Genomic DNA, 18,009 nt, shown 5'->3' with positions numbered 1-18,009 from the left:
AAAGCTCTAAGACTGATAAAAGAAAGTGAAAATGATGCAAATAAATGAAAAGATATTCTGTTCTCATGGGCTAAAGAATTAGTATTGTGAAAATGTCCACATCACCCAAAGCAACCTACAGATTTAACGCAAACCCTATCAAAATTCCAAAGACATTTTTCACAGAAATAGAAGGAACAATCCTACAATTTGTATGGAACCACAAAAGACCCAGAATAGCTAAAGCAATCTTGAGAAAGAAGAACAAAGCTCAGGCATCACACTCCCTGATTTCAGACCATATTACGGAATCGTAGTAATTAAAACAGAATGGCACTGACATAAAAAAGGACACAAGATCATAGATCAATGAAACAGAATAGAGTTTGGAAACAAAGTCACACAGATATGGTTAATTAATTTACGACAAAGGAGGAAAGAATATACAATGAGGGAAAAGCTAGTCTCTTCCATAGTGTTGGGGAAAATGGACAGTCACATGCAAAAGAATGAAGCTGGACTCCTACCTTACACCACACACAGAAATTAACTCACAGTGGATCAAAGACCTGAACCTGAAAGATCTGAAAACATTCAACTCCTAGAAGAAAATATAGGGGGTAAGATCTTTGACATCAGTCTTGTTTATAATTGTATTGATTGTGACACCAAGAGTAAAGGCATCAAAAGCAAAAGTAAAACAAGTGGGGCTATATCAAATTAGAAATGGGCAAAGGACCTGAACAGACATTTCTCAAAAGAAGACATACAAGTGGCCAACAGATAGAGAAAAAGGTGCTCACCATTGATAATCACCAGGGAAATACACATCAAAATCACAATGAGATACCACTGCACACCTGCTAAAACAGCTATCAGTGAAAAAATAGCAAATGTTGGTGAGGGTCTGGAGAAAAGGGAACCCCTGCATACTGTGGGTGTGAATGTAAATCGGTACAGCCACTATGGAGAACAGTATGGAGATTCCTCGAAAAATCAAAAACAGAACTACCATATGATCTTGCCATTCCACTTCTGGGTATTTATCTGGAAGAAGTAAAATCACTAACTTGAAAAGATGTCTCCTCCCCCCCCCCCCCCATGTTCACTGCAGCATTATTTACAATAATCAAGACATGGAAGCAACTGAAGTATCCTTTGATGGGTGAATGAATTAAAAAAAGTATATATAAAAAATGGAATTTAATAGCCATAAAAGGAAGGAAATCCTGCCATCTGTGACAATGTGGATGGATCTTGAGGGCTTTTGCTGAATGATAAATCATTCAGACAAAGAAAGACAAATATTCTATGATTTCATTATATATGGAATCTTAAAAAAATCAAACATATATATAGAGAACAGATCGGTGGTTGCCAGAGGTGATGGGTCGGGGTTAGGTGATTAGGTGAAGGTGGTCAAAAGATACAAACTTCTAGTTATAAGAGAAATAAGTCACAGGGATAGAATATATAGCTTGGGGAGTATAATGTGAAAGCTGTCATGAGAATAGATCTTAAAAGTTCTCACACTAGAAAAAAAAAGCTGTAACTATGTGAGGTGATTGATGTTAACATAATATAAGTTATTTTAAACAATAACTTACTGTGGTAATTATTTTATAATATATACATATATCAAATCACCATATTTTCATCTAAAATAAATACAATATTATATAACAATTATATCTCAATAAAAAATAAGGAAAAAAATAAGGTGGTATTGCTATGAGCACTTGTGTACTTTTTTTTTTTTAATGCAGTGGTAGTATCTTGGAATGGTTCAAATTTAGGGTCAACTTTTGCTCCTTCTACTTGCTGGGCATGTGACACTTGGACAAGATGACATTGGCTCTCAGAACTCAGTTTCCTTGACTGTGAAATGGGATGACGATAGTGATAACCACTTTCCCTAGTGCTTCAAAGGATTAATTGAGGTGATGAACATAAAACACCGAGCCCAGTGCCATGCACTGTTCAGCCCTGTTTTAAAAACCATTCCTGGTGGAAAATTCCTGCCTTATTATTCATATCTCTAAACCGTTTACAACATGTACTTTTTATTTCATTCTAATGTCAGTGGACACAGTTTTGCTTTCTTATACTCTTTCCCCCCTTTCTACAATGTATTCTGTTCTGGAACTAGAGGTTCTTTCCTCCTTACCTTTCCTGGCCAGACTTTTCTCCCAGGACACACAGTGTTTTCTTTAACTAAACATTAACTTGGAGAGGAAGAAAAACAAGTCTATCTATTTCTGCACCAACTGAGCTGTTTTTCAGATTCCATCTTTATTTTTTTTAAATGTTGGAAATGCTTCACTTAATTAATCAGGGCTTCAAAAGAGTCCCTGTCTTCTACTTGACAGCCAAAGTCACAAAAGGAGACAAACACAGAGTAGGTCCTACCTGGACTCTGCCTTGCGGCTGTCTGAACTAATACAGAATGACCGGCTTTGGATATATATATATTTAAAAATATTTCTTCTATTTCCCCTCCTTTCATGAAAGATAGCTGTATGCATTTGGCCCACGGCCTGATACCGTTCTTCTGGAGGCAGCCAGACTTGGAACATTCAGGAACACAGACGTAGGAACTGCATAAAAAGGAGGAGCTCCCCCACCCTGGTCGGAGTGAACTGCTTGCTGTCTGACAGCAAACCTTCTGGGAAAGAGCCAGCCTTGTCACCGTGCTTGAAGTCATTTCAGGGTAACGGATGTGATGACTGCAAGGGGGTTGAGCGAAATGCCTGGCAGGTGCCCACTTCATGGCTCTACTTACTTCTTGCCATTCCTCTGCCCTCCAAGCATAGAGAGGACACGGTGGGGCTTGGCAGACGCGTTCCGACTCCGGTCTGGTGTACGGGTTGCACTCGGACTCTCTGGCTATTTTGTGTGCTCCCATCTGACAGCCCACGTTTCTCCGCCGTGTGCCTTGGCCGCAGGACACAGAGCACTGAGAAGAAAGACTCTGTAAGTGGGAGCTTTGGGTCATTTGGTGGGGAGGGTGTGTGTGTTTGTGTGTGTGTGTGTGTATGTGTGTGCATGTATGCGTGTGTGTGTGTGTGTGTGTGTGTGTATGTGTGTGTGGCAGGGGCGGAGAGGGTCACAGTCATGGGGAATGCACTCCTAATCCAATGATTTTCACCACTATTACAAAGCTTTCTAATTTCCAATGAAAGGGACCTGAGATAATGTTTTAAATCTGCAAACTTACTGCCTATCAATGCTTGTGAGTGAGACAAATATTCCAGTCGTGGGGAATCTCTGAAGTTACCCAAACTCTTGGAGATTGAAGAGGCTGGGACAGATCATTATGAAACATTTAATACAACCTAGAAATAAATAGTGCTGCCATGTGAAATGAAAACCCCCAAATGATTTCTATCCCAGAGGACTAGAGGTTCTTAAAAATTGGAGACACAGAGCTGCTGTACAAGAAGAATTTCTTGGCAGATTAAAAGTATAACTCAAGGAGAGTAAATCACTAGAGCTTTTAGGGCCTTATAAGCAGAATTATTTTTTCCATCTCTTCCTTCCCTTGCTCCTATTCCTGGAGATAGAGGAAAATATATTTTTTTAAACTACTGAATTCACAGAAGTATTAGTGCCTATTTACAACTTCAGATGAATACATGGAGAATAAACGCTGACAAGGAAAAACCATTTCCTCGGGCAGGCGTCGTGTTTCCAGTCCTTGAAAAATACTGTTAATCAGGCTAAAACATTTTGTTGACCAAGTTGCAAAACACCATATTAAATCTGCAATTAACTTTCCTTTAAATTAATTTTTTGATGGTTTCTTCATTGCTGGGTTTCATAATCTCACTTATGGGCAGGCCAAGAATTATTGTCTTTATTAAGGTTTTGACAGTTAGAAACTACAGGCAACATTTGCTTGGAAAGAACAGCATATTATTACATTGAGCTATTAAAAATTGTTACCAAGTTTTTGCAATAGCTCAGCCTCCATTAATTTGTCTGCCGTTGAGAAAACAACTTTAACATACATAACAGCCATATTTCTGAGAGGAAGTCTTCAAGAATAGAATCACAATCTTTTCAATTGGAAAAGTATTCTTGTCCAATTAACCTGCCGCAGGATTCATCTCGCTCTGAGGTTAATGGGAATTTACTAGCGAAAAGCACATCCAATGGATTCTGCTGAATATTAATTTTATTTGCATTTCAGATTTTAAGAAAATAGTTGATACTATTTAGAGGGCTGCTTGGTAAATCATATCATTTCAGATGAGTCTGTGCCAGGCAGGAGCTTGAACGTTCACATCAAAGCTAGCTGATGAGAAGGAAATATTTTGAGGCAACATAGCTACTATTGTTTGGGTTTAATTGTATTAATTGGATTGAATGAGTTTGTGACCCAGAAGAAACCAGACTTTTAAAGTCATTATGTCCTGGGTGGAACAGGAGGGCTCCTGAAGACAAGTCATGGCCTTGTCTATAGAGAATGACTATTTAATGCTCATGGGAGCTACATGTATAATATTTCCCATTGATTACTCTGGAAATGAGTGAATTTTAACTTGGGGGAGTCACTGCATGAATGATAGAAAGGTTCCAACACCATCATCACTGACCACAAACAATGACAACCAAAAAACTTTTTGGCTATTTGAATGTGGGATCTTCCATATAAAAGAGCACATTCCCAGAACAGTGTATCGAAATGGAAATGCAAAGAAAGACTAAGAATAATTATGTAAACAAGTCTGAGCACGGCCCAGGGCTGATACATATTCAAAATCTCATAATGTTTTTATAACCTAAAGAAAAAGGAACAAACATTAAGAGGTTCAGAATGTCTACTATGCAATCTCTAAGTAAATGAAACCTCTTTTTGATACTCTTGTTATTGAGTAAATTACTTAGGATTCAAAGAAGGTAAGGTATTAAGAGCCACAAGTATCCAACATTAACCAAACATCGCTCCCTCCAGCGTTCAATAATTTCTCAAAAAGGCAAATAAAGACACAGGAAGGCTCAATGATGGAATATGCCATGGTGGCTTCTGATTTTTATAAGGTCAAAGGCAGCTTGGAAAGGAAACAAGTTTTGATGGGACTTAAATGCACGTAAGGTATGAGCGCTGCCTTTCTGAATACCGCATCTACGGTCATCTTTGTTCACAATCAAGTGCGCTGCACGTGTTCAGTGTTCAACTGTCTTCCTGTGCTGGTTCCAGGGAGGCGACAGTTTTCATACAGAGCCAGCCACACTCGCTTGGCAAAGTCTTAGAGATGTGGAGGGAAACCCCATGAATAAAACAGCATCAGGAAGACCTCGCATGCCCCAGGAGGTGGTGAGGGTGGTGGTGTGTATACATGTGTGCTTAATGCTTCTGGTTCGATGCAGCACATCTGCAAGGTAAAGAGGTTGAGCCGTCTCTATTAATGTGTTCCCCCTTGCCGTCATTCCAACATGGAATGTGCAGGTTTGAAAGGAGATGTTTTTAGCTCTGAACTACTGAGTTGGAAGCTACGTTTCATCTCTTTCCTCGCTACTGTGCAATGCTAGCATGCAGAACTCACCAACTTCCAGGAGGAGCTCAATGCTGATTTCCACAGACAAAAAGAATCTCTTTGCAACTTTCCATGTGTGGAGAATCATAATATATACTTGAACACCGGAAAGTATTTTATACACTTTTCTCCAGTCCTAATGTTAAAATTATGGTGGTGATGTTATTTAGAGGAGGGACTGGCTTGAAAAGTAACCATATGAAACAACTTTAATAGATAATGACAGTCCCAATAATAATAGCAACCTTTTACTAATCACTTCCTATGTGGCAGGCTTCTCTGTACTAGGGTTTCTCAACCTAATTAATTCTTTATTACTTGGAGCTGTCCTGTATCTGCGGTATGAAGTTTAGTGGCTTCCCTGGACTCTACTCAGTAGATGCCAGTCGTATTTCCCATCCTCCACTATGTTGTGACAACCAGCACTGTCTCCAGACATGGCCAAATGTCCCAAGAGTACAGAATCTAGTTGAGAGCTGAGCTGCATGCTAAGCATTTTATAGAACACATCTTTTATTCTTCCTAATAAACCTTTTAGGGAGGTCCTGCACAAATATGCAAAAAAACAGAGAAAATCGCTCCTACTCCAGTAAAAACAAACCAAAAAGCAGTCAAAGTGAATTCTTCCCTAGGCAATGTACCATGGCTATTGTAGATTAGAATCTGGCTTCCAGTTTGAAAATATGGTGCTAATATGATGCAGTGTTTTGTCCTACGTCAGCAAGAGTGTGGGTGAGAACCCTATATTCAAACAATGCAACATCAATGCTTACAGTTCAAATACAAACAAAAAAATGGAGAGCACAAAGCACTAAAGCGACTTTCTTTCTCATCACTGACTATGTGCATGTGGTTTCCTTGACTTCTCAAAGGACACAAGCTACACATTGCCATGTTTCTGCATTGAACACTTGCAGAATATTTCACAATCAGCCACCGCAACCAAGCTGTAATTACAAGAAAAATTCTAACCAAAAATGGCTGGTGCATTCATAATGCAATTTGCCAGATTCCATTTTGGCATTAGCAGTGAAGAGCTTTCAAAAATTAATTATTTCCCTCAATCTAAGACACCATTGATTACAAGACAAAGCATTATATTTTGTATCATTGAGAAAAAAGGGGCTATTTTAATTAAATCATGGTATTCCATTGGTTGTTAGACTCATTCTGAGCAACAGAGGGGTTCAAGTGTGAAAAAGACAGACAAGCATCTCAGGACTGAGAAAGGAATAGACTGAGTGAATTTATGATTGATGAGTGATGATGAAATGTTACTTTTATTCTAATCTGATCATTTATGCTTTTTACCTCTGATTTTCATTTTTAAAAAACCTTTTTATAAGCATAGATTAAACAATTTTTACTCTGGAATGTTTCTGTTATCATGGGACTACACAGCCTTCACATTTATCAAACTGAATCAAGAACTTGATGCTGATTTTTGTCTTAAAATTTCATGAGCATCCCTTATCCCTTGATCAGAAGCATCTAAACAAATTGAATGTGAACTTCTAGGAAAAAATGCTTTAAAATTTTATTGAGGATGTTTTCCAATATAAACTTTCCTTTTATCGGAAAAATTTCCTTGACAAATTCAAGATTTTCAAAAGATGTAGAAATGAAACATTCCACTTTAAATCTCAAAGCATCAGTTTTGAGGGCGAGACTATGAAGATTAATACAGCTATACTAGTTTCCAATTCCAATATTCTCTATGTTCTATTGTCATCAGACATTTCAACATGATGAGAAATAGCACTAACTCTTCCTACCTTGAACACGAGATGACCAGAATATAGTACCAGCAGAAGGACCAGATAGACATAAAATCTTCTAAACATTGTTGCAAATAGATAATCATTATTCTTGCTTCAATCTCACTGCCTTAGGGATATTTCTGTTTACCAATGGATCATTAATAAGCCAATAATCTTTGACCATGCAGACCGTCTTTCTTTATTAACCACTGCATTTGATGATTTTTCCAGGCATACTTCTAAATTGTATAAATCAGATTTTACCTATGCAGCACCTTGTCGTGCCTGCTTTTATAATTCATTTCTACATATCAAATCAGGGCATTACAAAGCTGGCCACAGACTATTACATAACTGTGTTTACTTGCATTTTGTACAAAGGTGACTAGACTGTTCTAAGCAATCATTTCGAACAGGTGCAGTCTTTTCTGTGGCAGCATTCTGATAATCCTATTACCTTATGTTTTAAAAAAAAGAAAAAACAACCCCAGGGTTCAAACCTAATCATCCCAGCTTTGTGAGCAATTTCAGACTTCCCAACAAGATCACAGAATACTGGACTAAAACTCACTCTGTGTTTACCAATAAAGAGTGAAAGATTCTTTTAATCGTCTCTATATTGAATAAATTGGCCTATAAAATGAGCATCATTTCCATGCTCTAAACTTAATATTCAGGGCATGATGCAAATAGATAAGTAGAGGCCAAGAAACATAAAGAAAAGCAACAGAGCATGAAAGTCTACAAGAGGACAAGCTAATTAGTGCAGTATCTTCAATAATGTTAGCTGCGGGCTTTTACATGAATTGAATAGCTCCACAAATAAAAGGGCTGGAAGTTACAGATGACAGCAGTCACTTAGACAAACCATTAAGGATGACCAAAATGAAACGCTGCCTTGAAATCTGATCCCTTAGGGAAGCCAGAGGAGGAACTAGCTCTGGTTGGCACTGATGCTTTGATTGTTGATTTAAAACAGCAATGCAAACACACATGATCATAATGAGAGAGGTCTTGAGAAGGATGAGGCTACTCTGCTACAGAATGATGCAGGTCATGTTTTACATTTCTGTGAAGTGGCCTATGAGGGGGTGGGAGACATGTGGGACAATGATGTCAGCTCAGAGCATTTAAGAAAAATTCACATTTCTGGAGGAATTTCTCATTAGTTATGTCGAAATGGAGAATCTCCAATTCCTCTCCATGTTAACACAGCTTTCCAAGGCTTATTTGAGGCTCTAGGCATCAAGATCCAGGCTCTGAAAGAACCAAAACTAGACCTTGCCAACCTGGAACCTACCTTTCAATTGATGCTTAGGAGCATCTGTATGATTCTCCACTGCATAGGAGAACCACAGATTCAGTAAAAGCTCACAGAGGTCAATCAACAGAGCAGAAGAGCAGCATTAGATACAGAATAGATGAAACTGCAACTTATTATTTTCAAGCAAGCACCCTCAACCAAGCTGAGAAAATGTGTAAGTGCAGAGTGAAGAGATCAGCTTCAAGGATTATGTGCGAGAGACTTTGGTTCACACGTCAATTGTTTATAGGTAAATAGAAGCTTCTGAAGTTCCTTGTTGAACACAACAGGGAAACTCACCCAGCTCCGGACCAGATTACCACATGTTTAGAATTAGTTGAGTCTGTGATTGCTTTCTTGGGAACTTACCCCCCTTTCCCATCCGATATACATATCACACTCATCTAAACAAAATATTCCTCTTGAGAGCCTCTTAGATTTAAGACCTCTGAACTAAGTACTCGGCATTCATTATTGCATTAAATCCTCCTAAGAGCTATATGAAGTAGGCTCAGGAAGGTTAAACAGATCACCCAAGGTCACAGAGATAGAAAATGTGAGAGAACTTCTTCTGTCGCCTACTTCTGTTGTGATGTAAGCAAACTAAGCAAACGAGCAGAGAAGCAGCCACTAATCATACTGACAGCCCTTTCTTCGCAAATCTCAATTTTGACCCAATTCCTGCCAGGTGATCAGAGTCAAGCTTTCTACTGCAATCTGAGTTGGTGGTGTTTTAAGTGGTGGATGATACCAAAAATGCCATTAGCAAAGTATTTATTGAAGGGCTACTCTGTGCTGGATGTCTGACACCTACACCCACCACTACTTAGAACTTAATCCTCACAACCATCCTATTGTAGGTGTTAGGTAAGGCACCTGGGGCTGAATCCACTTGCCCAAGGTCTCACAGCTAACAAGTATGCTGACAGAAAGAGCGTTCCATTCCCCGTCCCCAAGCACCCCTCTGAGAAACACAACCAACACAGTGGTGTCAGCCACGTGGCAGAAGCTAAGAAGGAAGCAGTCGTAGAGGAGAAGCATTGCTCACCTGACTCCAGGCGCCAGCCTTCCATTTGGGGCATCTTCCTCCTCTGCACTTTCTGTGCCCATTTGGCTTAGCAAGGTGTTTACAGTAATCACTTTCTAAATGGCTTCCATCTTTTGCCATGCAGTAAACACTTCGTTGTTTATGCCCTCGACCACAAGAGACAGAACACTGAAATATAAAGCAATGGCAAGGTTGTTGTTGTTTTGTTTTTTGATGTTTGTTTTTCACATCACACGGAGTTTGATAAAAACCCGAGTTTTTGAGATGTTAAGATTATATCTAATACGAGTCACCGTCCCCCCTTTTCCAGAGCCATTTTGGGTAATATCTCAAGGTTCCACATGGCAAGAAGGTAGGATTAGGGGAAAAAAAAATGTCCGTAGCATTACAGCAGCAATCCTGCATACTATTTTGGGTCCTTCAAGAGTGTGAGCAATCCTGACAATTTAGGCCAAAAATTAAGCCAATGAACCAGAAATTATCATGAAATTCTGATTTTAAGTCCTACTCTGAATTCGTATGGATTCCTACTGCACATCTCACTTTATGCAATCTCAGATCAAGATACTTCCTCAACAAAATGCCTTGTGATTCACTGATTTGGATAAAGGTACATTTCCAAAATATAAGTGTGTCCAATTGCCTAATTAAGTGATTTAAAGGAACTCTTCTACCATTTTTCAGAGGATAAACTCTCATTTTCCCAGTCTGTTGGGAAGGAGGTGAAAAAGCCACATTAGAAACTGAAAGGTAAGCTAGCAGGTAAGTCTGTGCCAATTTGGGGAAGGAGGCATTACCTTTCAACTTTGATCTGCAAGTTCACTGAACTGTTTTAAATGTGACCTTGTCTGACCACATCTAAGAAACTTGACTTTGATTTCAGATTAGGTTTCTCAGAAAGGTTTAGGAATCAAAGTGCCCATGGAGTCAGGACAAAAATTTGATATGACAGCTTCTTGTGGAATAGGCAAGAGGCTGGCCCCAATGAGTGCACTGAGATATTCAACGTCCATTTGCCTCATTAGCGATTACAGAAGTCATTACCACTTGGATCATAAGCTTTCTGGCTCAGGTTTTCAAGACACATTATTTCCCAATATAATGTTCTTGACTTTTAGAGGGAAATGAGTTTAAGAATGAAGAGCAAAATGTGAAAATGCAATGAAAACAGATTTCAAGTGTCATTTCCTTCTATTCAATATTTCTTATTTCCCTCACTAACTTTGTGATTTTTGTTAACTTAAATTACCAAAGTGCCCTTTTATGCCTCATAGATAAATGGTGCCATGTAAAACATGTAGCTGAATATTAATCTAACTGCTGTTAGCCAGCATGTTCAAAGTTTTTCATAAATGTGCCAGACACCTTTCTCTAATAAATACAAATCATTACAAAAATTTCAGTAGTAGCCTAATAGATGATTTTGAAATATGTGTATTAATAGTTTTGGCTGTGACCTTTTACTTTAGGAAATGGAAACATTGTTGGTTTCATTTGAGCTCTCTCTTATGAGAGTATTATGATTTGGAGTTGTCATTCTGGAAATTTTTATCAAGGATTTATTTATTTATTTACTTGGGGGGGGGCAGAGGGCAGAGGGAGAGGGAGAAAGAGCCTTAAGCAGACTCTGCGCAAGCATGGAATCAGACGTAGGGCTCGATCTCATGACCCTGAGATAGCAACCTAACTCAAAACCAAGAATTGGACACTCAACTGACCGTACCACCAGGCACCACCCAGGCACTGGAAATCTTTTTTTTTTTTTTTTTGGAAATCTTAATAGATTACACAGTGTAGAAGGAAGGAGGCCAATTTTAATATTCATACCAAAACATAAATAACCATCTTTCAACCTACAGTGCTTTCATATATATAAAGACTTGGGACATAATTCTGGCAGGTTTTTAGAGTGAAAGTCCTAGAAATAGTCCTACAAACGAGTGGTCTAATAACCTTCATACAAAATAATCTCTATTGTTAGTGACTAATTTTAATATTTAGAAACTCTGACAAATAACAAAGGAACATAATTCGAACCTGGGATGAATTCATTTGTTTATTCAATAAACATCTGAGTGCCCACTAAGTTTCAAAAATTATGCAAAGGGCTGGGAACATAGTGATGAGCAAAGTTGACTGCACCTCACCCTCATGGAGCTTCCAGGCCAATGAGGGAGACCAACAAGAACCACGTGTTGACAAAAATAAATGCATGCTTAGTAACAGAGATGAGTGCTCTGAAGGAAGCAAGCTGCAGTGGTTGTGCGGAGGCTCTCAAGGCTTCCCTCAGGGCCAGACCATGCAGAGCTCATAGGTCATAATCATATATTTGGATCTGGAAAATCATTATAGAGTTTTAAATTAGGGAAAGATATCATCTAATATTTGCTTCAAAAATTCTACCCTGACTACTGAATGGACAATGGAATGGGGGGATACAGCATGAATGGACACAATGAAACTGCTCAGGAAGCTACTGCATTGGTCTAGGCAAGAAGTAGTGGTGATTCCTTTTTTTTTTAGAGGAAAGAAAAGGGGAGGAGGGGCAGAAATTAAGAGAGAGAGAGAGAGACAGAGACAGACAGAGAGAGAGAGAGTCTTAAGCAGGCTCCATGTCTAGCATAGAACCTGATGCAGGACTTAATCTGACAACCCTGAAATCATGACCTGAGCCAAAATCAAGAGTCGGATGCTTAACCAGCTGAGCCACCCAGGTATCCCAGTGATGGTGATTCTAAAGAGGTGCAGAGTGTTGGGATGGGGGAAGTTGGTGGATTTAAGACACACCTCTTTGAGGTGGAAATGATAGTTTCTGGTGGATCAGCTGTGGGGTGCATGGGAGATGGCAGAAAAAGATGGACTCCCCGGTTTGCAGTATGGGCAATTGGATAGTGATGACTTTTACAAGGATGGGAAAACAGTATTGGGATTCAAGTCTGCATTTATTTGTAGGACACAGGCTGAACTCAAAAGATATGGAGCCATGGATGCAAACATGTGCTCAATTAGGGCAAAGATACAGGCATAACTGTAAGCAGATGAACATGGGTGAATTTACAGCAAACCCACCCATAATGATAGTCATTTCAATATACCAGTGGTCCAAAGACACTGTCCTTTAACATAAAAGGGGGAAAAGAGAGTTGATGGCAATGGTGATTCAGTAGTCTGCAGAGGGACAGTCTAAAATAGGCAGCAATCTACAGAAGCAGAATTAGCAAAGGCAGAGCATTCTCACATTCATTTATGTACCAGGCACTGCTCTAAGATTATACATACATCGTCTCATTTAAGCATCCCAATAACCACAGAGACGGGTACCATGATCGGAGACAACTGGCATTTCCAAACTGGTGTAACCACAATGCTATCTACATACCTCTCCCCACATGATTCCAATGCAAGTGGATAGATGTCTGTTGAGAAGAGTAACAGCACAAGGAAAATAGTTGAATTATAAACATCACTGATAGTAATTCATTTGAGGGGCACTCCTGGTGCATCCAGCATCCATTGCCCACGAAATGAAAATGGATGAAGTAGTTTCCAAATATGATGCCTTAAAATCTCCTTAATGTCTGGATTAGCTGCATCTTACCCATTCCTGCGTGCATTTTTCTTATTTGGGGATTTGAATGGATCCGACTTGGAAAACAGAATGCAATGCTTCAGCATGACTCACTACACATATTATTTGCCTAAAATTAAGATCTAAAAGTGATAAGGAAATTCTCAAGGTAACTAATCATAACAAGCACTTTTCATTTCATGCTTTCTAACTTACCAATGAAGAGAAGCAGCTGCTGGTGGAAAATTTCATATCTAACAGGTTCATTAGTGGGTCTATTATGATTTCCTAAAGAAGTTCTCATTTTGATAACCAAATAAATACAGGTTGCAGCTCTTATATTCTGAGGGAAATTTCCATCTGATCATTTCCAGCCTTTTCCAGACACTGACTTGTGCATCAATGTGCGTCATTAAGATATGATAGTTAAATCCAGTGCTTCACCTAGTACGTGCTATTTATTGGCTACATATCTCAAGGTTCTTGCTCTGTGGAATGTTTAAGTCCTTAAATGTATAGCCGAAACAGCCTCCTAAGTTGCTAACTGGACTCTGATGTTTGTTCCTTGGAGAAACAACGAATATACTTAATACTTTTCCCCTAGCTTTGTGCAACACTCCCAAACAATGTGTGTAATCTCTGCTTGCTACTTAGAAACATCAGAGTCAGTATCCCAAATGACTGGGCTTTGGGGCTTTTGTTTCTGTGAGGCCATTCAAAGGGGATGTTTAATGTGAAGCTCTGTTTATTTGCTGGCTCAACACTTGCCACTAACCAAGGTCTATGAGTTTGAACCTCATTTCAACTCATCTGGTGAAAACAACACCTAAGGCCTCGGCAGCCTGCTCGTAATCTCTACTGTAGGCTTGCTCTCTCTCCAGTGATAGCTGTAGTTATGGTGACATCAGGGTCTGGCGTGCTGCCCCTGCCATGGGGGGGGGGTGCCCTGCATCATTCGTTTCACTTAAATAGAGGTATGTGGTCTCTCAGACATCAAGAAGCCAGCAAACAACCTCAGCGTGTCTGCCTGGATAAGAAGGGCTGAGGACCTAGAAAGAATGAGACTCCTGGGTTGCCAAGGCAGCTGTGAACCTGGACATCCATATGAAGATGAAAGAGTACCTGGAATTGGTAAGGACACAATAAAGAGCTAAGAAGGAATAAGAAAGGGAGGGTAGAGGTCAGGGATGCACACAGAATGCAGTCAGATGGAAGCTTCTCAATGGTTGGGTGATGCTGAGGCTTAGAGGAAGCAATAGAGGGGCCAGGGTATAGACCAGGACTGCCCAGTTACAGCAGATGCTTGGTTAATGGATGGTTCAGGAGAACAGCCCTAGCAGAACGTCTGGCATTGTTTTGTATATCTAGTTGATTTCCAGCTCCAAGAGATCTAGGACACATGAGATTCTGTTTATGTGTCATGTGTGATGGAGGATGCTGATCAACTAGTCCATATTTCCAACCACAGGATTGGCTGCCAATAGGTTAGAAATAATGAAGAACTGAAAGGCCAAGAGGAAGGACATATACTACAAGCCATTACCAAATTAAGTCAAGATTCTGCTGATAGAAGAATTTTTGACAATTAGGTAGCTAACCATCATTCTGAGACTGGTGAGCAGATTTCATTTTTGAGAGAGGACATTGTACTAATCCTTATTTGCCTTTCCATTGTGAGTCCATAAAATATGAAAGGAGCATTTAAATCCCTTCACTTCAAAAATGTTTGGTTGCATCTTTTACTAACAACAACTCTTCCTGATTTTATTCTCGTTTTGGTTTTGTTTAACAAAACATAAAGTCAAACCTCACCTGAAAACTATGCTGTCAGCAAGGATGCAAGGCTTGCGTCCAAGGTTCAGGACTGCCTTTGCCAATTAGGGTGATGGATGAAGTGAGTATGCAGGGGCTTCACACCATCAGGACAGGCAAAACCAGTCTGCATACACTCTTCCACCGAAGCCAGAACGAAAGCACAAGGATATAGACTGAGGGATCAGAGCACCAAACACTGCTCATGCTCAGTGTGGGGCCTGGAAACCACGCGGGCTTGCCACATAGGAAAAAGACAGTAGCTGCCACTCACACGTGCTTCTGTGCTGCCTTCCATGCCGGAGGCAGCCAGCAAATAATTATGGAAATGAATGAACACATGAAATCTGTATCCATCCCAGAAGCGTACTATAAACCAAATGTCACAAAGAAAGAACCACCCGGCATCTGACCCACAGTGTGAATGCTGAACTGATTTGGCACAAATTATTTAGATTCCAAAAGGCCACCCCAGGACCCCTCTTCCAGTTGGAACAGAACTATTGGAAATCACACCAGCTACCTTCTATTGAACTCTTTCTGTGAATAGAAAACCAAGCTGCAGGACACTGGCTTCTGTCATTTAATCCCAAAGGCAACCTGGTGACTTAGATACTATTAGGATTCCTTTCTCCAGATAAGGAGAACCAAAGAGGTGACATTACTTGGCCAGGGTCACAAAGCCAGGAAGCAGCAGAGCTAGTCTTTAAAAATTGTACATCCTGGGCTCCAGAACCACCACTTTCTTCCTTCAACTACGTTGAAGAAAGGGCTTGGTTAAGAAAACAAGCTGCTCATCTCGGCTTACCCAAGGCAACAAGAGAAAGCAAGGACCTCAAAGAAATGTCTCTTGAGACTATTCTAGAAGCCTCTGATTCCTCAGTCTCTTAGGAAGACAGTACCTATACAATGTTAATATTTCTGGCTTTATTACTTTCTTCACAACATCTTTAGGACCCTGGGAAGAAAGACACTTAAGAGTGCAAACATACAATCACCTAAATAAAGGGCTTGATTTCCCTTTGCCTGAAGCCACACCCTGATTTTCTCCTGGCCATTTTTCAGCATTTATTCACCCTCTGGGGTCTGCCTGATGCCAAATGGCAAATGACTGCTTCTGTTCACTGGTGAATGGCTCTTTGCATGGTCACGAATGGAAGGCTGCGGGTTGGGAATTTGGGCCTGCCAATTCACTGAAGACTAATCTCTCAAATGTCTGAGCTCTAAGGCATCTCAAAGATTGTTCAGTCCATCTGTTTGGCTTACAAATCCAACACTAGAGGAAAGGAGACATGGCGCACTCACAGTCACACAGCAAGGAAGGAATAAATGCAGGCTTAGGACTCTGAGTTCCTATACCCAGCACAGAACACTATCCCTCCAGGGATTTGTGGCCAACTACTGGTGTTCTGCATGTTGATCAGGAACCACAGCTAATGTGTCATCCTGATTTCTCCTGAGTCGCTTATGCTCACAAAGAGCTAGCATGATAAACAGGGACTAGCAAGTCAGGCACCGATCCTACCCCCTCTGACATTGATGGATGGCAAGCACCAGTATGAACAGGAGTGAGTGTAACAACCTCCCGTTCCAGAATGCCACTTAAGAATACCAAGGGAGAGATGTGCATGCGCGCCAGCACAGGCAACAAAGCTTACTGTTTTGGCTTCGTTGTGCTCTAAAATGCAGCATTTCAAGGCACAGGTTCTGGAGTCAGGCCATCCTAGGCTGACACGCCATCTGCCATTCTACTTTGGTGCTATTTGGGTCAAATTACTTAACCTCTCTCAGCTCAGATCTGTTCTCTGTAAAATGGGGACCACAGCAGAGTCTACACTCAACACAGTTATGTCACAATGAAGGGGGACAAGGCATCCAGACAGAGCTGTTGGTGTTGTGGCCAAGCACTGTAAACCTCAGTACGCATTCGCTATCACCACTGCTACTATTTCTATTCAGCAGAGCCTTTTAGAACATCTCCCAGTGCGTGGATAAAAAGGTAAGCGTTTTTTTTTTTTTTTTTTTTTTAAGTTAACTAATGGAGTCTGAGATTAGCATTCTGACACAGATGTTGGCTGAATGAAGGAGGGACTTTGGCAAAATCTCACCCGTGTGAATGGGTGAAGAGCTTTCCTTTCCAAAGGTCACAGAGCAATCCCCAGGGCGGACAAAAATGTTAAAGATTCCTCCACTTGCATAGTGCCCTCTTCACTCTTCTCCACTAGGACTTATTAATACAGTCTCCCCGGCCACAGAAGACAGGAAGACGAGTAAGAGAAAGAAAGACCTCACATCTGAATGCCACGTCTTTTTCTACTCCACCATTTCCTGCTCATATGTATTATCTCAAGAACTACTTATGTTTCTTATTTGCATCTCGTGGGGTTATTCCTTTAATGTCCTGAAACACAAACTGCACACCAGTGACCACCATCACCGAACAGCCGTGCCCCCCCCACCCCCCTGCTCTGCTCAGCTCCACCACGGCAGTGCTCGCAGCCCTTTGTGAATTGCTGGGTTTGAACACAGTTAGGGCTTCTCACAGCACAAGAATGGCTCTGGATGGGGGGCATCAGGGAACCAGAATGAGTGGGGTGGGAGAGAGAGCTTTGCCAGGAAACAAGGGCCGTGACTTCAGGGCGTAAAGCCAATGTTGACAGGTCTGCCTGATGGCTGTTTATGTCCAGGACCACCATGGCACTTATTACCATGAAAAGGAGCTGAGAAAGCACGAGATTGGCAGGGAACACCATGGAAGAAAGCAGAGGCGGGAGTCACGGTCATCCCAGCCGGATGGGGCATTAGGCCACCCTTCCATCCCCGTCGCCCCCCAACACCGACAGCCTTTGCAATACTACAAAAGTCTAAGACTGTGGGAGAAAAGGCACTAAGATTCACATGTCAAATCTTGGAGCACGCTTGAAGGCCGCTGTCAATACTACAGCCAAGTAGGTGGCCCTGCGTATGCCTCACACGGGGAATGGCAGGGCCATGCCAAT

The 18,009-nt window shown here is 40.7% G+C and overlaps 1 protein-coding gene across 5 annotated transcripts in view; it reads right to left on the bottom strand.

The window, feature by feature from the left end:
• Positions 1 to 18,009, bottom strand: part of ADAMTS9 (ADAM metallopeptidase with thrombospondin type 1 motif 9) — a 160,240-nt gene that overhangs the window by 33,588 nt on the left and 108,643 nt on the right. For 3 of the 5 annotated variants that reach the window (XM_025456476.3, XM_025456477.3, XM_049097927.1), the window contains 2 exons: positions 9,631 to 9,798; positions 2,762 to 2,935 (listed from right to left, as the gene is read on the bottom strand). In XM_025456476.3, the coding sequence (XP_025312261.1) occupies positions 2,762 to 2,935; positions 9,631 to 9,798 (342 nt within the window). The remainder of the gene's footprint in view (positions 1 to 2,761; positions 2,936 to 9,630; positions 9,799 to 18,009) is intronic. The other 2 variants (XM_025456479.3, XM_025456478.3) reach the window with 2 other exon arrangements.

The sequence above is a fragment of the Canis lupus genome, chromosome 20, assembly GCF_003254725.2.
Source record: "Canis lupus dingo isolate Sandy chromosome 20, ASM325472v2, whole genome shotgun sequence".
Lineage (NCBI taxonomy): Eukaryota > Metazoa > Chordata > Mammalia > Carnivora > Canidae > Canis > Canis lupus.
Note: the sequence above shows the minus strand (reverse complement) of the source record. Positions and strands in the feature narration are given on the sequence as shown.